The sequence below is a fragment of the Aquila chrysaetos genome, chromosome 13 (genome assembly GCF_900496995.4).
Source record: "Aquila chrysaetos chrysaetos chromosome 13, bAquChr1.4, whole genome shotgun sequence".
Classification (NCBI taxonomy): domain Eukaryota; kingdom Metazoa; phylum Chordata; class Aves; order Accipitriformes; family Accipitridae; genus Aquila; species Aquila chrysaetos.
Genome location: NC_044016.1, coordinates 32,174,554 through 32,201,498, shown reverse-complemented (window position 1 = coordinate 32,201,498; position 26,945 = coordinate 32,174,554). Strand labels below are relative to the sequence as shown.

The window sequence follows — 26,945 nt, the reverse complement described above, 5'->3', positions numbered from 1 at the left end:
TTCTGTCATGTTTTTAGCTTTTTCTCTTTTCTTTGTGAGCAGCTGAATGATATTTATTTTCTTCAATGTCTTTTCTGGTGTTGGAATCAGTTTGTAGTCTCATTAATGACAAGGTAGAGGATTTTTAGCCTTGAATTCCAGTGCTATTGATAAATACCATGGTGGCAAATACCCTAAGCTAAAATGTAAATTTTCACTTTCTTATGTATTATTAAGGTAGTGTTAGTCTATGAAGAATTAGCTTTATAGATAATGATAAATAATGACCAGTCCATTATTTCCTATATTCAAGCCAATGTCCAGTATGTCTGCTTTACTGTTATGCAAAAATTGCTCCTTTGCTCGTACTGCAATGAACATAGTTTCAGTAGGGATGGGATGTACCTCTCTCCTTCAAGCATGAATAATGGAAACTATGAGTGTATGTAATTTCTGGCATAAATGTGAGAAAAAGTGGGAGTAAAAAAGTTGTGGGCCATTAACTTTGTCTTGTCTTTTGAAGGGGAAATATTTAACAAAGCTTAAATAATAACACATTTGTTGGTTTTTACAAAATGGGACAGATTTCAAACCATATTTTTAGTCAATTTGTTGCTGGCAAATTGTATCAAAATAACGATATGTTACTTTGAGGCTACTAAATGGATAACAATCTGCCCAATATAGTAAAATCTGACAATGAGCTGTTATAATGGACATGAGTTTGTGGCGTGTAGCTATGTATAGAGAAAATATACTTGATATGCAGAGCACTATTTAGCTGTAGTATATAGCCATAAAAGTAAAATTTTGGGAGGAGAGGAAAATAAGGTAAAGTTAATATTTGTGTTTACAGTACGTAAAAGCAATTATAGAATTACTTTGTGCCTGGGGTTATTTTTTTTTTTTTTTCATTTTTACAATTGGGGTTGTTTTGCTTGATTTGGCTGGTATTTTTGGCCTTCACATCAAGCTGTTGGAGCTTACCTGATGTCACTATCTGTAGAGAGCGGGGGATGAAGGATGTATGTGAGGAGAGTGCCCCAGAGGGCAAGATTAAGGAGGAAGTTTAAACTAGGTTTTTGTTGCTGTCTTTTGAGATAACGGTAAGGTTCAGCCTCTCAAAGTTAAGTGTACATACTCATCTCCTTATGATAGTGTACTGCAAGCATGTTATTCAATCTGTTCAAAGCACTGGATACTTTGAATTAGCTGGAAAGTGAAAATATGACTTTCCGGTGTTGTACTTGCAGAAGTATAATGAGTTCAGCCAAGTTCATGTGAAATGATTTCAGATTTTATTATAATCCCAACTTTACTTCATGTGGTTATTCCCCCCCCCCCCCCCCCCCATTTTATCCAAGCACTGTTGGTTCCATGTATTTATTCAAGTTAAAATGGAATAGATTTAAGCTCTGATAGAGCAACAGACTTTCTAGCCTGGGCATTTATATACAGTTTTCTGAACTTGTGGGTTTCCCCATTTGGTGTGCCAGTTTGTGCCCAGTGTGTTTATATGAACATGTATGCAGTGGTTAAACTGCACATCGCTAGTAAGTGTCACTGCGAGACAGCAGGAAGGATGGGAAAAGTGGCATTTCACCCTTCAGTCCCTCCCACAGAATCCCTGTCTTGTTTCTTGGTTTAGACCAGAAGCTCAGCTTTGGTCTTAGAGTATTAATTCTTTAGTTTTGATGTCTCTGTACAGATTTACTGAGTGAGCAGTCCTATTAGCTTCAGCGATTTTTTGAGTTTCCTGGGAAGAGTCAGGACTGACTTTATTTATCTAGTGTCACCCAACTAGAACTCTCCCAGCTGTATGGCTATATAAAACATAGCTCTGACTGGTTGACAAAGTAACAGTTATTGTGTTTACTTAGGCAAAATAATTATTTTATCATCAAAAAGAGGAAATTTAACATTTTCAGGATATTAGTAGAATAAAATATTTTGACACATGTCTTCAGAATGTTTCTACAGCATCCAGTGTGACTTTGTCTCTTAACAAACAAAAAAACCCAGGAGGGCATGTTTTTTAATGCTGGCAGCTAGGGATTATATATTAATTTTTAAATCAACCTTCTTATGGCATTTTGAAAGCAGCTATTTTGGTTGCTATGATTGAGGTCACTGATGGCACTTGTGGTGCACGAGTTTGTATATGCTCTTCTGAATTTTCACTGCAGACTTCCAGACATTTCTGCTGTCGGGGAGCTGCGTGAGGCAGTTTTGGCTTTTGGGTATGTATATCTGATGCCATTTCCTCATAGCTTCAGTTTTGATATGAACTTCCCCTCTGGGGATTAAGATCCATTCAATATATATAAAACTTTCATATGTAATATCATACCTTTTTCCTTGCTGTCTTCTGAAATGTAAGAGCAGGCTCCAGATTCTAATGAAGAATCTCTTGCTTTTATGTTTTATTAAGGTTCTTGTGCGTTGATGCTTGGGATGAGTTCAGGTGAAGTAAAGGTGCACAGTTTAATTTTAAGTCTTGTTGCCTTAGAAGCATCTGAATGTCTGCCATTTTTCCGGTGATTTTGTCTAGCTTATCTTGCTGCCGTGTTTTCCCCATTTGGAAACACGTGACAGGTTAAGATAATAAAATTTGTGCTGTTGTTTCCTAATAAATGCACTGGTAAGCCGTAAGATCTTGCTATTTGTAAAGCATGTTTATAGTTATTTAATTGAATAATTCTTTGTGAGATAGAACTGGCAAACAGAGTTTTAGCTGAGAATTAGAAATAGGGGAGTTTTAAACTTCTAAAACCAAAACAAAACAAAGTCAGCTTTAAGCAAGGAAGAGGGGTTGACTGAAACTACCGTAGCCTTAGGACTAAATGAAAGACACCAAAATTTCTAAAATAAACTTTTTAATTGATCTGTTGTGAATAAGCAACAGTTTATTATATTCCTGAAAGAAGAGCCAAAGGACACCTTTATATCTGAATAATGCTGGTGGTATTATAAAATTATTTCAGGAGTCTAAAGTCATTGCATATACTTCAGAAGCTGATGAGACATCTTATATGTGTGACTGGATGTGCTTTACATTAATATTTGCTTCAAAGCTAAATTTTCTAAGTGCCTTTACTTACTAGATGCCTTTACTTATTAGGTCATACCACCACATTTTTCTTAAGTTAGGATGATGCTAGAGTTTAAATCTTGTGCTAGAGATCTTTTGTCTTGTATTGCAAATCTACATGGAAATTATTTTTGTCAAGTATTCTTTAGATTACAGTGGGGGGTTTTGTAGGTGTTTGTGGGATTCTGTTTTGCTTGTTTTGTTTTGTTTTGTTTTTTTCCCCCAGCCAAGTAGCTGAATCATTGAAGAGATACAGGTACAGCTGTATAAATGTAGCATTGTAATAGTTACTCTGCTGCTATTTAAAAATCATTTAATAGGTGAGCATCTCACTGTCATCATGTATTTGTATTTAAGACTTCTCTGTGAAGTAAGGAAACGTTCCTCTCCAAGTCCTTATAAAAATGGTTTTCAGAAAGGTTAAGCGGGCAAATGTTACTAGGCTACGCTGTAAACGGATTGGGAATTGAACTTTTGACTCTGGATCCCTGTCCAAAGGAGCCAAACATTTTTAAAAATTCCAGAGCAGTGTGAGCTGGTGATACTGAGGTATTCTGCCGGTCTCAGGTTTCATGCTTCAGGGAGAGCCAGAACTGGAGAGTTTTGACTTTTAAATATGTTGTCTCAGAAGAACATCTCCTGATGGTCTTTGCACAGGGTGCATGTAACTTAAGAAATGCAACAAGTCATTTATAAACAGCCTTCTGGTGCTTGTTATGAACAACGGCATAGTGCTGCTTTGTTGCAGGAGGAAATACTTCAGGGTCTAGCAGATTGATAGTATCTATCTCAAAAATACTGTGAGTCGAAGTATCCTCCAAAACACGAAAATGGTCTGACAGACTTGGCAATGATCAGTGAATTACAGTATGGTGTTTTCTGAAGTGTGGACTCAGGAAAAGGTTTTCTCAAAAAATGTAAATTTTATCAATAATAAAAAAACTATTTCTGTGTGTGTAAGTTTAAATGTGCTACAGTTATGATTCTTTTCGTAGTGTGTTAATAAAACGGATGCTTGCAAAGCAGTTTCTCCCCCCGCCCCCTCCAAAATTGGTCTTTCAGTTGATGTTGGGAAGTACAGTTGCTTAATTTCCCTTGTTTGCTGTGTAACCTACTGATGTTGCAAGTGTCTGCTTCATTGTCTCTTTCCTCCCTCTTCCCCCTGCTCCCACAAAACATGCAGGAAGTAATTTCAGTACTGCGAAGGATCTGACAGAAGAAATAAGATCATTAACATCTGAGAAGGAGGGGCTGGAAGGACTTCTCAAAGAACTGTTGGTTCTGAGTGCCAGAAATGTCCGAAAATTAGAGAGAATTAAAGATGATTACACCAGACTGAAAGAAGAACTTGAACAAGGAGAGACTGCTTTTGGTAAGTAGTTCACAGGCTGTTACAGCTTTTGCTCAGTCGTGAGCACCTAGAAGTCTACTGGGTTTGATGAACCTTCCTGCATTTCACAAAACATACCAATTTTTCTGAGGAAAGTTTGGCCAGGACCTAGATAAACAACATGCTGAATATGCTCTCGGCTGTTTCCACTGGAGGTGGGGGAAGTTGACGGAGAGAATGGTTATCCCAGCAATATACAGCTTTTGGAGATCTATCTTAGCCCACTTCTCAAAAACTTTCTTTTCTAGGCCTATTTTTGTAATAATAATGATGATGATACTGTGCAGTTATTCAAATACAGAGAAACATATGTAGACTTTTATGTGGAAGCAGTAGATGCACTTGGCTGTGACAGTAGAACCATATTAGTATATATAACTAAATATTTAGTGTATATATATAACATATTTCGTGATGAGTCTGAACGCATGAGGTACAAGGGGTGCCTGGTTCTGAAGGCAAGAGTTCTCTTTGTAAATTTCTGCTTGAGATGGGGGTTAAACAGCTTGCCAAACAGCTCACATAGAACTGTTAAGTAGCGTGCTTGGGTTGTAGTGTTACAGTGGAATTGGGGAAGTTCTATGCAATTACTGGGGAAGCTACTGATTCTGAGACTTGGCTTATCCTCTTATCTGCTGTACCCTCTCCTGAAGTTAAGCAGATAAAGTGGCCCTACTGCCTGATTAAATGAAAAGGCTGAATAACATTTAATTGACTACAATGTACAGTTACTATAGTTACCTCTAAACAGCTAAGTATAAATCTGAGAGCTACTTTAAAGCTCTAGGGGTTTGAAATGTCTTTCCTTTTTCAGGATCTTATGAGCAGTAGGTTGGTTGAAGAGAGGAAAGTGCCTCTGTTTTAAAAGTATATGAAGTTTCCTCATAGGCAAGTGGACAGGCAAGAGCTATTGTAGAAACAAAAAGTTTTGTAGGCTAATGGAATACGTCTAAGAGAATATTTTAAAGATGCATAGATGAATGTACATACACACACACTCTACTAGATAAGAACTTTCTTAGAAACTGGATGGTTAAAAATTTAAAAAATTATTTCCTCAAAGTAGTGCATTGTTACCTAAGCTGTGTGATTCAACCCCACATCATGCCATGCTTCCTCATTGCTTGGATTTGCAAGTGAATTGAAGGGGGTTCTGACTTTCCCATCTGTCCATTTTGTTGTTCCTTTTGTTTCTAGGACAATTAAACTTCCTATAATACACATGCACTTTTCATTTGTATTTTTCTTCAGGAGGGTTTCAAACAAAAGCTGTGCAAGAGTCTTGCTGAAGCAACAGAATTGGTTGTAGTTCATGGATTCTTTTTGTCCCCTTTGCATTTAGGTAGCTGTAACGAGGCATCTTCTTGGTCTGACCTCTCCTGTCCTACAATTTACGACAATAAATTGCAAAATACTGGGTGTTTACTATGTGGGTTGTTCTTCTAATTTATTGTGATTCTGTAGGCGCAGGGAGAAATTTACCCGTGTATAAAATAAAACTCTATCAAGCACATACTAGTCAGATATACGTAAACTGAAGTCTGAGATCTTCCCTCTTCTTTGTTGCTGCCCCCTTGGCATGTAAGCTACACCATTTTCTCCTTTAACAAATGGAAACTCATTTAGGTTTGAGAACACTAGCTCTTAGTTAGATGATACCAATGGGTTTAATTGAGTAAAAGCCCTCTGATACTCTATGGAAAATAGTAAATAGATTGTATCTTTAAGATGGCATCTGCTTTTATGAACCAGTTGTTATTTTGTACAGTACTTTCATGTTTGGGGAATAAAGCATAAACAATTGGAATGCAATTTTGATACCATTTGTTTTTGCTGTTGTTCAAAAGAACTGGAGATAATTGTGTTGGCTTTGTCTGCGCTGTGATGGGTGCGATTTGTGTCGGGGTAGCCGACCTGACTTACTGCACGGCCTCAGGCTGTGTGGTTCATTTAAGCCAGTAAAATCCATGTTGCTGCTGAGATGAGTAGTTTTGCCTTTTCCTTCTGTACTTGCCCCATCCCATATGCCAGCCCAGTGCTGACCAGAAACCTGATGTGAGCAGGGTGTTAGCACACCCGTGAGACTCACCAGATCATGGTGGGAGTGCCAGCATTGGCATAAGGGATGATGCAGCACAGTGTGGGGCTCGTGATGGGGAACGTGTTGACCTGCTGCTGGTGGTGACACTGTGATTCTGGGAGAGGGTAGTCTGGCAGGAAAATGGCTCCTAAAATGCTTCTGCTGCTTGAGCTAGTAGTGCAGCTTGGGCTCAGCTGCTCTGTGCTGTGGGTTAAATTTGTGTGAGTGGTTGGTCCCATTGGTTGGTGGAGCCCATTCCTGGTTAGTTTGACTTCTCCCTCTACAGCTACAAGCCAGGGAGAGAACTCCTTTCTCCATCTAACTCTACTAACTGAGGATGTTACTGTCTTCCAGCTTTTTTTACTATCTGTCTACCCAGAGTTCATTAGGGAGCCCTTCAGGGCAAATTAGCCATGCTAACTTAAACAGCAAAAATGATCTGGTCTAGGCTGGCTGATCCGTGTCCCGGTGTGCGGTAGGGATGTACCTGTGATTCCTCCTTGCGGCGTGGTTGTGCTACACTTTGGCTCAACTCTTTATGAAATAGGCATCCATCCATAAACTAAACGTAGATTATCAAAAGTAACGTAGAGAAAGAGGTCCCGTAGTCTTCTCATCTTTGAAGTTTATGCTAGTTTAAATGTTAGTGGGTTTATATGTCTTTCAGTGTAGAAAGGAGATGCATCATTTTTCTCCAGGAAAGGTAACTATATTGACTGGAGCTGTTGTCTCCTCATTCTTGCTTTCATGTTTGTTTCCAAGGAATAATCTTCTTCTTTCTCTGCATCAGGAGCCCTCCCTCTTTTTTTAATATATCACCTTTAAGCCTTCTGTGCAGGTATTCCTACACATGGCTATTTCTACATCATCTGGCACTTGAACTGTTATCTTTTGTGCCTGTGAACTTCCCGAAAATTTAGTTTGATTTTTTTTTTTTTTTTTTTTAACTGAAGATAATACCGCTTTGTCTGGAAAACATTGAACAAAGAAATGGAAATGCTAAAATACGTGTGTATGTTTGTCTTTCTCTTGTGTATAAATTGATCACCTATTCTTTACTTCATTAATAATTGTTGATTTCTCACAGTAATGCAGAATATAAGGAAGCAGACGTCAAGGGAAGAGACTTAATCACACAATAATCAGAGCTGGAATTTTAAATAGGACACGTCATTAGCATGTTAATGAATTTTCTCACTTTGTGCCAGCTGCCCAAGTATAAAAGATATTGCAGATGTAGTGCAAAAATCAGGCTTGGCTTACTGTGCTGAGAGCTGTCAGTGCTCCCTGTAAAGGAGATTTGACAAAAATCCTTTCGTATTTTTAGAGATGCTCAAAAATGTTTTTCCCATTGGATAATAGAAGCATCGACAAGTAATGCTATTTATTAGCATTTTAGGATGAATAGTACTGATTTGCCCTTTAAACAGTATCTTTCTTCTGAGGGCATCAAAACACTTCTATAAAAGTGATCAACTGTTATTGCCATTTTACAGATAGGAAAGTCAGGGACACAGAGGTCATGTAATTTTACCTGAAATGGTGCTGAAACCAAGTTTCCTGATTGCTGTAGCATCAATCATGATTGAATTAATCACTTGCAATAAACAGATTGGAAATCAAGTGATGCTCTGTGTGAGCTTTACATTCTTCTAGACTGCAGGTATTGCTATAGCCTAAGACGTAATGGTTCTGGGAAAATCGCTGAAGGTTTTGTGCTTTACTGTTGAGTGGATCTGCCTTATAAAGTCAGAAGGTCCTGTTATGGCAAGGAAGAGAACTGCTTTGCAGCCCACAACAACCAAACCCGTGTTCCAGACAAGTGAAGCTTAATTACTCGCCTGTCTGCCAAACTGCTGGATTGCGCTTATAAATCCCGGCTTGGGTTGATTGGCATTTGAAACCCAGGGCTGGAAATGAAACCTACCCTCTTGTCTTGGTTTCCTCATTACCAGTACTGACGGGCAGGTTTTCCTGCCTCATTTGCTGAATTCCTCTTGTGGCTGCACTCAGCCATTTTCTGCCCCTATTACACTTTTGGGAAAGCATGTCCTGGTAAATAATGCATGTATGCACAAAACTAGGGGGACTGTATTTTGCGATCTAATTGCTGGGTTGTGCTTGCCAAGTCATCTTAAGTAGAATTTCTATACTGAATTAATTTCTAGAGGAAATATAAAATAAAGGCTATCATGCACATCAAAATAGCTTTTTAACCCTTTTTTAAAAAACTATTGTTTGGAGGCTGATACTTCAGTCTCTACTGCTCAACTCTGATTGACATCACTGAGTTTTATTGTCTTAGAAATTGCTTCTGTAAGTCCTGAAACTCTTACCAGCCTTCTTGCAGAGTGAGGCTTTCTGGAACTGAACAGATATATTTATTAAATAATGAATTAGATGTAGTAAAGGGGGTTTTCAGGAAGCTGGAATTTTCTTTCACACTCAGTTTTTCTTCCTCTTGTTCAATGCACATATTCTGCACGCTTTCACAGAATCTCGTAGCTTTTTGTCCTCTAACAGAAGCGAAGCCTATCCAAGTCCATTTTTTAATTTGCTTTTGTTAAAAATGTATGTTTTGATTTAGCTACTTAAGAATAAAATGTGTTCAGAATGTGCTTCAAAGAGTAACAAAAATTCTCCTAGGCTTTTTACAGCCATTGCTCAAAAAGCTGCATTTTTGGCCGTTATGGAGGATGCAATTAATTAGTCTGAAGCTTAGTGTCATGTGGACAGCAGAAACCACTACTGGTGCTGCTTAAAGTAATACTGGCTTTGCATACTGAAATATTTATGAAAAACAGGTTCTGTGCTTCATATAGAATTGTATAGGATGTGATTTACCAAACTGTTAATGACCATTTACTGCAAAGCATTTTTGTTCTCTTTTAAAGACACATTTTTATTCTGACAGACTCAACACTGAAAGTCTTATAATAGAAGTACATGCAGTGTGCTTCCCACTAGGAAACCTTTCTTTTTTTTTAGTTTAAATATTTGTTTTTAATAATAGCTGTTATACAAAAGCTTCTCTATTTCTCTTCCTAACTGATTTTTGTAATGCTTTTTGAAAATGTTTAAAGATCATTAAAAACTTTATACCACTTCTAATTATTTCAAAAAATATCAATTCAATATCTGTGTATGACACGACAAAAGCAACTGCACGTTTTGCTTTACTGATTTTTCGGATGGTGGTTTTAATTTTTTTCCTCAGTGCCGGTTTTTCTGCACCAAATGGGCTTTCCATATTGTTTCCACAGTTCATCCTGTGTCTGAGTGATTATCTGATTCTAAACTGAAAAGCTGAACCTTTTGATTGCTTCTGTTTAAATAAATCATTAAAGGAGAACCACATAGCGTGTAACAGATGGGCTTCCATGAGGAAGAAGCTGTTCTGAGTCTCATTGTATGTCCACTTCTAATTTGTGCAAGGTCATTACGTTCTGCATGTCATAGCGATATGAAATGCTTGTTGTCATTCAAGTGAGTGGTGAAATGGAATGGCTTATCGCCTATGTCTATGGCCATCTCTATTTAAACAGTGATCTTGTCAGATTTAGCCAGCGTTCACTCTGTTTAGTTTTCACAGAAAGTATAAAACCCTCAGTGGTGATGCAGGAACGGGACTGGCACTGCAGCTGGTAGCAGCCTTTATCCTGAGCTGACATTCAACTGATGCTCCAAAGTAGCACTCAGCAGCCTTCCGTCAGGCAGCATATAAAAGCCAGGTCAACGTAAGAAAAGAAAAGGACAAAACAACAACAAAAACCCCAAGAAGCCCAACCTTTCAGAGCTTCTTTTGTGTTGTCATGGCCAAATACAGCATGAGTAATTGCACTCTGCTCATCAGTATTCTCTCCGCTGTTTCGTTTGAAAAATTGGTATTTCTGCATTTGCTTGGACTTGTACTGTTATGCATATTGTGTGCTTGTCTGCATTTCATTGATTGTGAGCATGATTCTCATTTTCTTGGGTCATTTTTTAAAGCACTTGGGATCTTTCAGGTTAAGTATACCCATATACATCTTTTGGTCTTATAATTCTGTAATGGTAGTCACTGCATTTTGGATTGTTATCAACCTTTGAGGATCAAATTCAGACTAATGGTTTTCTTTCTGTGTCATGCTTCCACAAAATCTATATAAAATAAGTAAAACCTTTTTTTTAGTAACATCATTTCCCTTAAATAATCTTTAATTGTGAGTAGTTAAGGGTTTTTTTGTGTTATGGAATTGCCTTTTTTGATAAATATCTGTATAATTTAGTAACATATGAAGAGTAAGTTCTGCTAAGCATTTCCTATAACTAAAACATGTAATACATTTTTTTAGACATCAATTTTTGTCAGGATTGAAAAAATTGGAAACCAGTCTGTTTTAGCATAATTAAGTTTGCCGTATGTTTTGACTCACTTGTAATTGTGTTTCTTATAATGGTGATTATAAAGGTCATCTTGTCTGGTGGTGTTCATTTAAATATGTAAAATACTTTATGGTTTTCACTTCAAGGATAGAGGTTTAGTTTATATAAATGCAATGGAGGTATTAAATTTAATCTGGCCATTCTGTATAATTAGATGCAAATATCTGTAATGCCAGAAATATGAAATACGTGTTCAGGCAACTTGAACTGACACAGCAGCTTGGTTCAAAGCCCAGTGATATCTATGGGTGTCTTTTGATCAGGCCATTTCTCTGTTGATGCTCAAAGGTGAGCTTCTCTTCTCTCTCTTTCTTCTGAGATCTGATACTATTAACTTTATTGATATGTTTTATATACCTGTGTAATACTCTTTCCTTTTAGACAGCAGTATGACCTAATTACACACAGAATAGTAACTCCTGAAATGACCAGGTACTGGTTTTGCAGTCATAGAGGTGGTTATGTACTAGGTGCAAGAAATAGAGCTTGGTTTTATGCTGGCTCTCTTCAGGGAAAATGATCTCACCTTTAACTAGGATAAGCAGTAAAGACATCAAGGTTTCCTAAGTTGTAGTGCCACAGAAACATAGAGTGGCTCTGTTGGAATCGTGGAAGTGCAATCCAATGGTGAAAAGTGTTTACTGAACAGCCTTCTGCTGCAATGAGAAATGGGCAACCTCAACCCCGTAAATGTGCAGGTGCACATATAAACAAGCAAGTGGAAAGTTCTGATGGTATGCCTGCAAACTTCTTCCTTTACATCTGAAATGCTATTGCCAGCTATATACACATGCCTGAAACTTTTGGGGTGTGTGTAATATCGAATTATTCTTGGTTTGCCATCTCTGCTCGAGGTTTCTGCAGTACTCTGCTTTTTAGTTCAGCTGCAACAGGATAAATATGAAGCAACACAGATGAGTGAATTTGGAATAAATTTGGAAGTGTATACCACCAATTTTAATCATTAGATTCTAATTCTGCAGCTGCATCTTCTGAGATACCGGGCTCAGATTGAACTTTCACAATTTTTTTTTTTTTTTTGATGAGTGTAGCTAGTTTCAGAAGGAATGAGATGCTAAGATGCCAGAAAGCTAGGATTAAAAAAGAAAGAAAAAATAGTGTCTTCTGTTCATCGGACAGATGGAACAGGTTCCCTTATGCAATTCTAACTGTGTTACCACAATACTAGCCCTGGTGATAACCAACAAACATTCTTTAAGGTTTGCCACTTCTAGAGTTTGACCAGATAGTACTTGTCATGCTACTGAACTTTCTGTTTTATTTCTTTGTGAAGCTGTCTTTTTCCTGATGGTGTACAGCTGCCATTTCTACATGTTGTATTAAGATAAATCCAGTTTTGGCAGAAAGATAAAGTTGTGTCTGACCTGACTGGAGCTGCTCAGAGGCAGGCAGAAAGGTGGAGCCTGTCTGAGGACAGTGGGGTGCTCAGGAGAAGACCAGGAAAACTGCTGACATACCTAGTTACACTTAACAGATAGGATCGAATTATTTTTCAAAGAAAGGTAAATACTGCTGTCCTTGTCTCACAGATAAGGTAACCGAGACACTCAGGTAATTGGTTTTGTGGTTCTGTTTGTTTTGCCATTTCACAGAGGTACTGCCTGTATGTATTTGGTCTGGACTTGTTGGATAGGATTACAGCATGTATTTGACAACTTGATCCTGAAACATTAACAGGTTGGAAGTATGAAGACAGTGTTTGGCCTCTTAAAAACCTGAAGTTTTATTGAAAAAGTCAGTAAACAGTTGGCCTAGCATTCACAGGTTTCTTTACATTATATTTGGTTTGGTTTTTATTCTCAGTGTCATACAGCAGGGTTTTGCTTTGTTTTCTTGATTTTTTTTTGTATGTTGTTCAAGTTACGTTAATGTGGCATGATATTTTTCAGGTCCCAAAAATGTGCAAAGGGCTATTTAGGATGCTTTGCCTCATTTACTTTCTTTTGAGGATGAGGGTAGAGATGGATAGGATATTTGAGAAATAGCATCAGTTTGTTTTCAAGTAGCACTTCAGTGAAACCAATCTCAGGCAGTTATCCTTCCAGAGATTCAGACTTTCTGCAGATTGAAGATAAAAATACTACAGCATTTTACATTCAGTTAATGGTTTGGATTTTATTTATTTATTTTTTTATCTGTAAGCAAGAAAATATTGTTTTGGGTCATCTGGGATCACTGATGTAAAAATGGTGTCCTGGGACAGGACTATACTGCAGCAGAACCAGAGAGTAAAGATACTGTTTGACTTTTTAGTTACAGGTATTTTTTCAGATGTATGTATTTTGTTTCAAAATCTTAGCACATTAATACATTTCCACCCAAAAGTTTTCATTCAAGAGTTTTGGTAGTGTTGTCAAGTTACAGCTTACAAGACTAATTCTGTGCTTGCATAAATGCGTGCAATTTGTAAAGAATTGTACCTCCTTACATTGATGGTGAATTCACCTCAGTGACTGAATGAAAAGTCAGGTAATTTTCTGAGGCATTACCTTTCATCTTTACTTTGGTATTGACTGGCAGTTTTCAGATACAGCATCTAGGGGTACAAACATCTAAGCAAAAGAAACCCCTGGGATACCATTCCATTTGGAATACAAGATGTGCCTCATGAAATACAGGTTTGTTTTTTTTTTTTTCTAGTTTTTGTTCCTGTTGGTTGTCAGATAGAGTAGTTAGATCTTTCTGCCTCATTCTTTCTTGTTGTTATTGGTTTAAGGTTTTCTTTGAGGTGTTCGCAAATACAGTAGTAAAGATAAAAGCTAAATGAAGGTTTCTGTAATTAAGATGTTGTGAAATAGGGACGACTGACTTTTCACTTAATAATTATATACTAAAATAAATGAAATGACTATCTGCTATATAGTTTGTTGCTTGATTCACCACAGGGTTCCAAGCATGCTGTAGGCTTTATACCCACAGATATGCAGAAATATAACCAAATCTGGAGTAATGGAAAATATTTATCGAAAGATGGGGGAAGGTATAATACCTGATAATGAAAACAGAATAAAAACACTGAAATTGTAATCCTTTCTAGAATAGCTAGAAATAATGTCCCCCAAATTATGTTAATGCTGCATGCATTATCCTAAAGAAGGCTCTACAATAGAAAACCTCTTCCAATTTGCACCTTTTACTAAGATACAAAAGTGGAAATACAGAGAATTTAAATGGAAGGAAGAGAGATTATTTGTTCTGACTATGATTCCCCAGAGAAAATGTATTTACAATTCTTGAGTTTTTTGTCTAAGCTTTTTGTCTTTTTCTGTACTTCCATTAAATCCCAACTGATTACTCTGAGGCAATGGAAATCTTATTATTTAGAGCAGAGTTAAGTACCTTGTATCTCCTGTTCAGGAATTGAAAGTTTTGATCCAAGAAGTGTCATCTTCCCTCTGACCTTGGAGACATAAACCGGAGTAAAAGGCAGAAAACCAAGGAACTGCTAATGCCTGGAGTCAGGAGCTGGAACTCTGTATCCTTCAGTTTGATTTCTCTTGTCACTGGAGCAGGAACAGGGAGTTTGCCATGTTTCAGTTGATTTGTGCCACGGTTTCCTTGTGTGAGGAGTGGAGGCAACAACTGCTTCTGTTACAATCATGTTGTGAGGTCCGTGGTGCGCGGACTGAATGCTCGAGCACCGGAGATGGTAGTAGCAGGCAATAGTATAAGACCAGGGATTTTGTCACCTATAATTGCACAGAATCTGTGGTCCATGTGTGGCAGGTGCTAGTGATTAGTAGTATTTCTGATTACCTGCCAGATATCAACCGATAGGTTGAGATCATGTAAGCAATGTAAGAAATACATCAAACTGGCTATTTGAAAGACTATTATTTTTGTTGTTGTTGTGTTTGAACCCTGGTTTATTTCTTTATACAAAAATATTGTCATATAAAACTTTGAATGATGCTAACTGAAAAGAAGATTCAGTCATCGTATTTGCAGAAGATATGTTTGATTTGATGTGCATGTTGAAGGCTTGAGTAAAGATAAACAGGCAGTGTTTGCCAAGCTGCATAAGATTAAACAGTTCATTACCTGTTGGAATTATCAGCTGGAAGACACATTGCATAATTTGGGCTACAACCTTTATACGCTTTTGGCTGGATTATACCTCTTATCTAGTGAGGTGCATTGAAATATAATTAGCAATGCGAGCTGGAAATGACAGGCTGAAACTATGTGTATTTTTGTGCAGATAAACAATCCTACATCTAGATCAGAAGTCATAGTAATATTTTCTCTACTAATTTTTTTCCCAGTTCCTGTATTCTAAAACACTGTGCAGCAAAAAATTATCTGTGCTCTGTGCCAGAGAAAAGGAAATAAGCATGAGCCGTGTCTCCTGTGGGCTTGACTTTAAGAACCTTTCGAATTTGTTAAATCCTGCAGAAAACAGCAGGAATTGCAGATCTCTTGTATTCTTGATTTTGTATGTTTTGTTTGAGAGAGAATTTTGAAAACATACAGGGGCAGAAGTTGTGATCCATTTCTATCAGTTAGAGTTTTGCCTCCAGTTTCAACCAAGTTCAGGCTCTGATGTTCTGCTATGTTGAAGCTGCAGCATCCATTTCTGATCTGAGCTGCTTGCATGCAGGTCCTCTTACTTTGATGGAAGTGCTGTCCACATAAGAGCGAGCAGAATTTGGTCAGAAATTCTTTTAACTAGGAAATCCTTCAGTTTTATCACGAACTGATACGTTTTGCAGTTGGTAAGCCTCTCTTGTTACAGAAGAAACAGGTATTTTATTCTGTAGTTTTTAAGCTAAAAGCTAATTGCTTTGATTTTAGTTCAGTGAACTTACAACCCTTTGACTTTTGCAATGAATTTTTTATTTTAGGACCATGTTTCTCTGTAGTTAGGAGAAAAATAATTTTTTTACAAGTTGGAGCATTTGCAATGTGGCATTTCCAACAGAATCATCTGTAGCATTTATTCTTGTTACTGCAGTACAAGAATGACCTGAATGAAATGTACTGCTCTTGTATTTTCAGGTATATAAATGTTCTTGTTAATTCTCATCTAGTGATCAAAATAAAAATTTGCATGTCCCAGGAGAAAAACGTTAAAACCCCGGTATAGAGTTTATTCCTTCTATTCAGTACCTGTGAAAAAAGCTGTGTAAGTACCAGTGTAACATACCGTTATTCATTAGCTCATGAAGTGGTCAGCCACATTCTTAGGTGGGAGAATATTATTCCAGTGGGAGAGATGCTCTCTAAATAAGCCTTAGACACCGGCTGAAATGTACAAAATGGTATTGTCCTTTTTGGCACCTTAGATCGCATTGACAAAGGTGTGGATGTGAATCTTTGTTAGCTTAGCTCTTTGTTTCTCCATGTGCTTTCTGGTTACGTGCTAAGCAATGACAGTCTTGGGAAAACTTGAATATAACAAAACTCTAGAGAGGGATGCAACTATTCTTGCAACTTTCTGGTGCTGAACAGAGCTTTTGACAGTTTCTGCAAGTGTTTGGCTTAGTCTTTCGCCAGCCCAAAAAAGCACGTATGGTGTGTCAGTGTCGTAGCCTGAAGATGCTTCATGAGTGAATTGGCTAATACTCAAAACCATTTTGCCTACAACCTGTCTGCAGTATGGGTCATAGACCAGAGGAAACTGAAAAATAAAGCCTATGTATCTGAATAGTTTTTACCAGTGAGGCTGGTTAAAACCAGTTGCAGGTATGAGCTCTCTTTGTTGTGCTGTTGCAAGCAGCCTGAGACAGTATTGTATTCTTGTTCTGCTAGGTAAGAGCATTCTCCACTGCCTGGAGTTTGTCTTGAGTGAAATGTGAGTATATTTGCACTGATCACAGAATTGGTTTGGACAGCAGTTGGAAGAAAAAGAGACATTTTAGTTTGTCGTTTGAACTAGTCTTTCTCATTTTTTTTTTTAATTACAGAAAAACTGTTTGGTTTTTTTTGGTTTTTTTTTTTTTTTTTTTTTTTGCATTGCAAGTAGCTGTTTCCCTAATGTCGACAAAAGATAGGACTTGTAATTTTTTTTAACATTTCTGTTTCGTGTCTCTCGGAATGTCATAGATGGTGCTTAATGATGGAATGAAGTCACTACTTTCAAAAATTGAAGAGAATTTGTAGAGCACTTGTGGGAGATTAAAGGTTTGGGAGACAGGTGTAGTCATGGAAGGCTCAAGGTGCTTAGTGCGTCTGCTCAGCTTAATGAACAGAAGTCTGAGATCATTTGGTGACAGCCTGTAACTGCCTGCTCAGAGACCAGAACTTCATAGTGGAAAGATCATTATGGTAGATAGACAAAAGCAGAAGTGATCACTTCTAATGGCTAGCAATTGAAGCTTGACAACTTTAGATTAAAAAATGAGTCATTCACCTTTTAGCTGACAGGACAATTAGCTTTTGCCAGAGTTCAGTGAAGATTGTTGTAAATTCCCAGTAACTGTTTGGGTTTTTTATACCTAGTTCCAGCTGGAATGAATTCAGAGAAATCTTACTGCCTGTGTTTTGCAGATGCCCAGGATCAGTGAATGCAATAATCTCTGTTAAGCTTGCATTCTGGAACTGTTGTTTTATCAATGTAATGATAACTAGAGAAGCTATTTCTATTTTGTTATTGTTTTAGACGAATGAAGCCCAATGCAGAATGTTATTAACGATTTCTATTGGTGTTACAATTCACTGGGTTCTGCAGTAGCTCCTGGTTCTCTTCCTTCCCCCTTTTTTCTTTCATTTTTAATTTACCAGCTCCCAATACTTCTTTCAATCTCTGCATGCTTTATTTTCTTGTCCACTTTACACTATATGAAATTGTTTTCTTACAATTCAATAATGCATTGAAGTTCTGTTCATTTGAGCTCCTAATCACATGGAGCACAATTTCACACCTTTTCCAGGGCAGTGCACAATTCACCAAGACCACTCTCTCTACCTGATTTATTTATTCTTAAAAGAAGCTGCCATGTCCAAGTCTTCCCTGACTTGTTTAATTCCTCAAAGGCACAGTATGTAGGTGTTACCTCATTCTTATGCTGCTTGCATTTTGCCTCTCATGGTGACCCCTGCTGAGGTTACTTATGTAGCGTATGAGTGGATTGGTTAGGGAAATGGAGACTGCAGGAAAACACAGAACACTCTAAAAGCGTAGAGTATTTTACAAGCTGTCTGCCTGACCTTGAAAACCAATATTCACTGGTATAAATGGAAGACATATTCACAGTTTTGCAGGATAAAGTACTAGGGCACCAGGATCTTTTCCTGTGTTAGAATACTTTGTCACAGTGCTAAAATGCTGAACTGCAGCTGAGAACCGTCAGGGTATACATTTATTAGTTCTGCTTCTGTGGCATCCCCCTAGGTGTAGGGTACCAGGCATCCTTTTGTGCCTTTCAAAGAAATATAAAGTAGTAAGCAAATCTGTATCTTTTAAAATTCTCTTGGGTTTTGGGAGTTATGTTAAAAGTTCTGAACCCCCAGAGTTTGTAGTCTTTGGCATTTCTGTGTATATTTTGTACCCTCTTTCTAGCATTAAGTATTCTGCAAAGCATGTGCTTTAATACTTCTCCATCTCTGATAAATGCTATGCATCTCTGCAGCAGAAAAAAAGTTTTTAGCTCTAAAATCTGGGCATTAAGTTGTTGACAACTTTTCCTTTTTTTTTTCCTTAATTGTTCTTCCTACTTTTGTTACAGGTTGACTTTCTTTGTAAGCCTTCACCTTCCTAAGTCCAGTTGACATGTATTTTTCTTTTATTTATCTTTTATCTTTCCTCATCTCTGTTCAAACTTTCTGCATTTTCTGTAGTCTTTTAATTTGTATCCATGTATGTGCAAAATAATTTCATTTAATTTATTAGGCTAATCTCTCATTTCTAATAGGTTTTTCTGATGCAAATGGTTCCTGAAGTAAGCTGCATGGACAGACTTTGCTGTTAATTTCATTTTCTGTTCTGTAAATTATTTTTGTTGTTATCTTTATTTTTCCCCAGTTTAACCAGGCTTTCCACATTTGATGCTTAACATTACTTCTTTTTAAAAAACACGTCAGGCTCATTCCTTGTTTCAGTCCACATGTAGCAAACATGAATTATAGAAAGATTCTTCATTCTACTTGCATGATTCATGGACTTGGTAGTTCGATGGTTGCTCTAAAAATTGCCAATACTTGCTGACAAGTATTTTTCCAGCCTAGAAGTTTAGTGGAAGAGAATAAGCCAAATGGGAAGCTATTTCTGCTGCTTTTGCCTGTGTACATACCTTCTTCTCGTTATCCCAAGAAATTTCTTTAGGCTTGTCATGGTTTAACCCCAGCTGATAACTAAGCACCATGCAGCTGCTCACTCACTTCCCCCACCCAGTGGGATGGGGGAGAGAATTGGGGAAAAAAAGTAAAACTTGTGGGTCGAGATAAAGTCAGTTTAGTAGGACAGAAAGGGAGAAAATAATGATGGTGATGATAACAATAATAAAATGACAATAATAATAATAATAAAAGAATTGGAATATACAAAGCAGGTGATGCACAACGCAATTGCTCACTACTCACTGACTGATGCCCAGTTAGTTCCTGAGCAGTGATCTGCCCCCCTGGCCAACTACCCCCAGTTTATATTCTGGACATGACATCCCATGGTATGGAATACCCCTTTGGCCAGTTTGGGTCAGCTGTCCTGGCTGTGTCCCCTTCCAACTCCTTGTGCCCCTCCAGCCTTCTTGCTTGAAAAATCCTTGACTTAGTCTAAACACTACTGAGCAACAACTGAAAACATCAGTGTGTTATCAACATTCTTCTGGTACTGAACCCAAAACATAACGCTATACCAGCTACTAGAAAGAAAATTAACTCTATCCCAGCCAAAACCAGGACAGGGCTGCATTTTACTATTTGTGCAGTGTAAACCAGCAGGGACTAACTGACAGTATTTCACTCCCCGCTCCCAGCAGCAATGTATCTGAAATCCTCAAAGCAGAAGAAGACCCATCTCTGTTTAGTTAAGTAGTGCTCGATACTGCCAGGTCCTTTTCCTGTCCCAGAACAGGTGGATGCTGGGATGAAATGCCTTCACTCAAAATACTGCTCTCCCTTGCTATAAGGTGGTCTGCTCTTGCTAATGATAACCAGGCTAGAGACAACACTCTGCGCAGCTCTGGGGTGGATGTACGCTGTTGTGCACTTTCCGTATCACAAACCTGCTATTTTTCTTACCCTGCCCGTTATCCCCATTCAGTGTGGTGCTTGAAGGGTTTGTGGCTGGGTAACCCTGGCTTAGTTGTGCCACTGCACATCACAAGTATGTGTTTCCTTCAGCAGTGTTTTCCAGGTTTCCATCTGTTCTTTCAGTTCCCCTTTAGAAAAAGGACCACGTTGAGCTGTGATGAAGTACTAAGCTCTCAAGGCAGAGTGTGATGTCCCCACAGAGGGGTAGTTCTGCTACGTTAAGCACTGGGGAGCCCAAGATGACTTGGCTTTGGAATTATTATTTCTTTCTTTCTTTTCCTCCATGGTGTTTTGCTGCTGAACGGTAGAACTGGTGATAAAGTTGTATACCCAGGATATTTCTGGAAATTACATTAGCTGTAAAGTTTAAAAAGGCAAAAAGATATATTTCTGGAAACAACCTACTTAAAATTATTGTTTAATGAAGAATTCTGCTTCAGTACATAGGGTATTCTTCAGGGAATAGTTTGAGTCTGAGTGTTGTGAGCTTTTAATGTTATAAAATAGGTAAAAAGCGTAGTAATAGAGGAGTTGCTGTCCAAGAATAACTCTGAAATAAGAGGTTAGGTAGGAAAAGTTATCTGACTGTCTAACAGTCAAAGGTCACTAGCACGAGCAAAACTCATTTAGCTTTTGTTCCCCATTCCTACTGTAGGTGATAGCTTTCTTCACACATTATTTTTGTTATTTTTAGCACACTATGTGTGAGTGACAGAAAGCTCTTTAACTCTTCCCAGCTTCGGCAACCACCCCCCCCCGCCTCCATGAAATGACAATCTCTGTAGGTTTTGATAAGGCATTCTTTAAAAGAGAGCTTAGTCTGCCATCATTTATTTTATTAGATTGTAATATGTTCTTGCTGTCCCCTTTGCTGAGAGTTACTGCTTCAACAATCACAGGCAAATCTGATTTACTGTAAACAGTTATAACAGCAGAGTAGGTATGTGGGCCGTAAATTGGTTGGAAAACGGGAGCAATTTGCTAGCAGAGAGAGAGTAACATTAAGTTAAACTGTTGTAGCATACACTGGAGTCTTGTATCATCAGCTACGCCAGTTTAACTAAGTATTACGAGAAGCTTTATGCCAGTTCTTATTTTGCCACTTACGCTGTGCCTGCGTTATCAGAGAGCAGTGAGAAGGCACTTCCCTGCCTGGCAGGGTATAGTACTGGCTCCCCTCAGTTGTGACTGGTAGTAAATCAGCTACAATGAAGAAGAAAAAGGGAAGGGGCTCTTCCCCCATTGTCCTGAGGGGGTAGCTGTGATTTGGATACTGCAAATAATTTATTTTTCATTTTGTCTAATGAACTGGAAAATTGAGGGAGGGGAGAAAAAAAAAGCTTCAGTGGAAGAATTTAAGCAGGGGCTGGGAGGAGGCACGAAAACCGAGGATATGTTTGAAGAGAATGTATTGTAGATTGGAAGAAGCTCTTGATTTAATAATGCATGAAATGTTTCCTTCAGCCTAAAGCAAAGCTTAAGTCTCCTCCCCTTGCAAACCTCCAGAATCAGGTGAATTCCTTTTTTTTTTTTTTTTTTTTTTTTTTTTTCCCTTAAAGAAGAGGTGGGAGATCAGTGGCCCAATGGTTAGGTTGCGATCTCAGTGTGCAGTATCTGGATTCAGTTTCTCCTGTGTCTAGGATTTGAATCCACCTCTCCGGCTCCCCTGACCCGCAGGACAGGGCAAGGCTGGAGGGGGGTGGTGGGTCCCCAGTAGCTGAACGTACTCTGGAGGAGTGACTGTGCTATAACCTCTGTGTCCTGACTGCCATGCTAGAGCTTTCTCCTTTTAGGGCTTAGAAAACTCATCCTGCTTTATCGTTCATTGCTTTTCCTAGTGCAAACTGTCTCTGGAGCCATGGGAAGTTGTAATTATGCAATTTATATGATTTATTGCTTGCACTCAACAGCCACTCTGCACTGCTGTTTCCATTACTTCTGAATTGGATCCATTTAAAAGTTTGATGTTCTTACAAATACCACATAAATATAATTACAGGTAGCATAACGTTATTGGCCAGTATCATTTGGGAAAGAATTAATTTCAATAGAAAGTATTTTCAAGAATTATTTAATTTAGAGAAAAGCCTTACATTTGCTGAATTTTATCTGGTGTGTGGGTAAAAGGGCCACTGTTTTTGTACACGAGAGATGTGCCTTACTGCAGGGTTTTACACTGAGAGGCAAGCTCTGTACTCATTAAGGCACCAAATGTCAAATTGTACATTTGAAAAAAAAAAAAAAAAAAAAGAGCTTTTTAACATTATGTATTTTCCACATAATACCATTTATGCTGCCTCCAAATGTTCCTTTTGACCTTGGTGAAAGGCTGTAATTAATCTGCAATTAAAGTAATGATAGCTTTTCGGAGGCCGAGCGTCTCCTCTGCCGTCCTGGCAGCACGAGAGGGCGGCATTGCTGCGAGAGACGCGTCCCGCACGGTTGCGAGTGGGCTGCGGGAGGGGAACCCCTCTTACCGGACACCCCTCCACAGCAGCGTCCCGCAGAATCCTACCCTCACCTTCGGATCGCCAGCCTTGCGTCCAGCAAAATGCAGGCTGGAATAAGATAAATTGACACAGTTGCAGGATTTCTTGGTAGCGAGATGTCCTCTTAAAAACCTGATTTACGATTGTTATTCTGGGTTTTTGAAATGCATTTTGTTCTGTCTGGGGTCTTCTTGAATGCACACCTTGCTGTAATATTCCAGATGGCTGTCGTCTTAACAATAGATAAGAATTAAGAATGGTAATAGGGGATATTTTATTTAAATCCACTTCTTTATCTTTCATTACTTATTCACATTCTATTATACCCTGGTGCTGTATTCAAAATGCTTGAGGATTTAACAAGGGGGAAAATAACCATTTAAATTAGGATATTATGTCGGCACCTTTCCTGATGGTAAATTTTTAAAGCACTAGTGTAGTAGGGAAGAGCTGGAGCTGTTTCACATGGAGGAGGATGCCTCGCAAACTCAAAATTTTGTTCAAGTAGCACTTACAGGCGAAGAGTTAATTCTGAAAGAGGAAAAGACCAACTTACATAGTCGGTGGGCAAGTGTCACAAACAGGTATGCTCACAGACCTTGTGTGTGCTGCTAAAGTGATACAACTGAGCTGAACCTTGTTAATCACACTAATAATAGACTCTTAAAATTATCACAGGAGCACAGAGGGAGCATACCACATGTATTTTGTGCTACTGCTGCTGCTGTGAATGGGATAATGATATTCTACATTTCCTATATACCTATTCAAAAACAGAGTACTGAGAAGTGCGAGGCATTTTTTCTTTTAGATGCTGAACAGAAAAGTGCATGGTACAGGCTGTGTAATAAGTAGAACTGGTGAGAAGACTTGTTGTAAAAACTTTGCTAACTTTTTTGATTTGTTGGAGCATGGCAGAATATTTTGCTGAGACTTCTGACTAAAACTTCCTCAAGCAAAGGATGCAAAACAGATACTAAAGACAGTTGTCCGGGAAATGGGATATCCATGTTCAGGTCCATGCATGGCTTGATTCAGAGCAATCTTGGATACTGATTTCTTCACAGAGTGAGGAGATGGAGTAGAGAGGTCATGCTGAGCCTCTAGCCCTCCTTGTCTCTGCACCAGATTTCCTGGGGGTGGTGGATTCATCTTCTCGCTTGTAAACAGACACTTTGAGAAAATTAATGTTTCTTGAGACAGTGACCAGATGAGTCTGGGCATTGCCTGACCTAACTTCAAAATACCAGAATGCCGCTTTGAAACTGAATTATTATCGTTGGTCAGTGCTGGTGATGCTGCGACATGTAGTGAAGCCAAATTTTAAAATCTCTGTATAGTGATGAGTGATTGAGCTGCATAAAGTGCTTTTTCATAAAGGATGAATCTCCTCAAACATCAGTGCAGGGAGGAAACAAGGCAGGTGCATTGACACTGCTGTAGATTTGTTTCTGTGTAACCACTGCATGCATAAAATTAGCTTCCTGTCCATGATAATTTTTACTGACAGAAGTAAAGCAGCCTTTTCCTTTGTTGCTTGTGGGATTTGAGCTTGCTAAGAGAGTTTATTTGGTTTGTAACAACCATGCTTCGTTTCAGAAGGCCAGCTGAATGCTTCAGGTAATTCCTAGTGAAAGGCAGGTCCTTCTATGTCTTTATTTCCATCTTCAGGATGGATCTGTTCACGGCAGATTTCTGAGTTGTTGGTAGTCTAGGTAAAATGAGTTGTTGGTCGTAGTCCACTTTCCTACAGCTACAGCTCAACCTGTCGTGGTATTTTATACCTTGATGGGAATTGGATGTGAGAGCTAGCACTGCATTATAAGCATGGTACTTGAATTCTCTCTTAGGCTTGTTCCCTGCAAGTCAGGATTTAGGTTCATTGGAATAGCGAAATGGGATCAGGGAGATGCTGTAACTGTGAGTACTAATGCTTATGTTGTGGTGTGTATGTATGCTGACTTTAGAGTGTCAGACTTAACATCTTTGTAATCCATTAAGACGACATACGTTGTTAATGATTTTAATAGCCCTCAAGCGTCTGTCTCTTGATTACTTACCTTAACGCAAACTTTTGATTTTAGGATCTGTGTTATAAATGCAGTTCCAATTTTCATGAGTGTTATTGCTCACCTGTATCTTGATATGCCCATGCAACACACCGTGCTGATACAGTGTCAGACTTACTATGTCAGTAAAAGTTAATGAATTATCTGTCAGTCTGAACTAGAACTCAGCCACAGTGTGCTAGGATGAAAAAATATCTGGATCTGTATCAACAGGGAACCTAAAAATATCAGTAATGTGCCAAACATATAAAATATGCATTGGGAAAAACCTTCCTTTTCGATACAGTTACTCTCTTGTAGAAGACACAAACAGCTGATTGTTGCTGGTAAATCTAGTGTAGCATGTTCTTAGCAATGTAGTGGACATATAGAAGGAAACAGCCTGTAAAAAAAAATGGATTCTTTTTACTTAGCATGCACTACCTTTGTGTTTTTTTGGAGCTCAACAAAATTGCAGGATGCACATGTGTAGCTAAAAGCCTTATCAGACTGATGGAAACATTTATAAAACATTCCTGATCAATGGAGTGAAGACAACATGAAATATGTTTTAGAGGAAGATATTATTATCTGTGAGAATCAATACAAATGTTGCAGGTGAATTACTGTTTCAGAATATGATTTGTTATGTTGAGGTATGCAGCTATTTTCCTTTCAGTGCTAGAGTTTAGCCATTTGTTTACCAAGAAGAGGAAAAAGTGAATTTCATAGTTGACCAGACTGAGGTGAGGTTTTTTCCTTTTATTTTTTTATGAGTTCACTTTACTAATTCTACTGTATGGAAGACAGGAAAACCTGCCATTGGACTTGCAGTTGGATTGCATTTCTCTCTGGACTTCTCTCTTGTTCTTTGGAGAAGTACACCTGCTCTAAGATGAAATGTGGGCACTTTAATGAATGCAGGTTTCTGAACCCCTTTTATGCACAATTAAAATGACAGCTAAGGAAAGAATGAAAATAGCTCTTGAAAGTTAAGTCATCATCACCCAACTATCCTGGAAATACCGTGTCAGAGAATTTCAAAATGGTGGGCAGGATCTGGAGCCCCTGTGTTTTTTAAGCCCAAAGCCTTGCAGTCTGCAATTTCTCTTCTCATGGGTTTGTGTGACATGTCATGAGTTATTTAAGTCTCTTCTATAAAGGACTTCTCATCAAGCCTTTTTGTTGTTGAATTTTGAGTACAGCTCTGTTTTGCTCAGTACAATTTGTTTGGTCTATGTATGCTGGGACACATCTTTGTCTTCTTCCATCCAGAAAGGTTATCTAGGTGGAAAGAAATAGATTTGGGCGATTGTCCTTAAAAGGCCGCTATAAGTGTACTTGTTTGATGTGCGTGCATGCATACAGTTAATCTAGCGTGTCCAAAATGCCTACCCTGCTGTGCCCTAGCATCTCCAGTTCACGCTGAGACTGGACAAGGGTAGGAATATGAAGCCAAATTTGTGGTGTTATGTGTGGCTACTGGAAAGTGTACATCCACATCCCTGCCTGTATATATGCAAGTAGTTTTGTCTGTTCAGAGTCCAATTGTTGATGCAGCAATAGCATGCAAAACTGTTTGGTTGTTTGGGTGTGTTTTCCCCAGAACCTAATTCTACAGATTTGGCTGTTTCTAACTTCCCTTTCCCAAGGGAAACAGGCGCTTTGGTGGGGGGAGGTTGTGTAGGTGTGCTTATGGACCTGTGACAAACGGCAAGATTTCTACCAGGATCAAAGAAATGATGATTTGTCCTTCTGTATTTCAATTTTGAATGTTGTGCTGTGAGCAAAACTGAGAACAATTTGTGAAGATCAGTTTAGGAAAAAAATTAACCCTCAATTACAGTGTGACCCCCTGAAACACTTGACTATGGATTTGTGTGGAGATGATGGGAACTTCTAGTGTCAGGGTGAAATGAGGGAGTTGGGTATGAATGGGATGGAAACATTAGAGGGTGATGCAAAAAGAGGTTGGTAGTCTCTTGTGAAAACCCTTAGTAAGCAGGTTACTGTGTTACGGTCCCCATTTCAGCTGGGTTTGATTCCTCAGGACCATGATGCAAAGCAAAATTTCCTGTGGAAGCTGCTGTGAAGATGGCACTCTTTCATAGTTTGCCCAAATGGTTAGTTTTGTGTAAAGATTTATAAAAGTCATTCCAAGAGTTGTGTTACTGCTTTTGCTGTCAGATATGGATGAGATTAAAGCCGTGAAACAATTTACAGAGATCTC

General features: G+C 38.4%; 1 protein-coding gene across 5 annotated transcripts in view; it reads left to right on the top strand.

Moving 5' to 3' along the window:
- Positions 1-26,945, top strand: part of DISC1 (DISC1 scaffold protein) — a 238,696-nt gene that overhangs the window by 96,776 nt on the left and 114,975 nt on the right. For all 5 annotated transcript variants that reach the window (XR_003926345.2, XM_041128466.1, XM_030035565.2 and 2 more), the window contains exon 9: positions 4,254-4,442. Coding sequence is in view for 4 of the 5 variants with exons in the window: in XM_041128466.1 (XP_040984400.1) it covers positions 4,254-4,442 (189 nt within the window). In the remaining variant the exon portion in view is untranslated. The remainder of the gene's footprint in view (positions 1-4,253; positions 4,443-26,945) is intronic.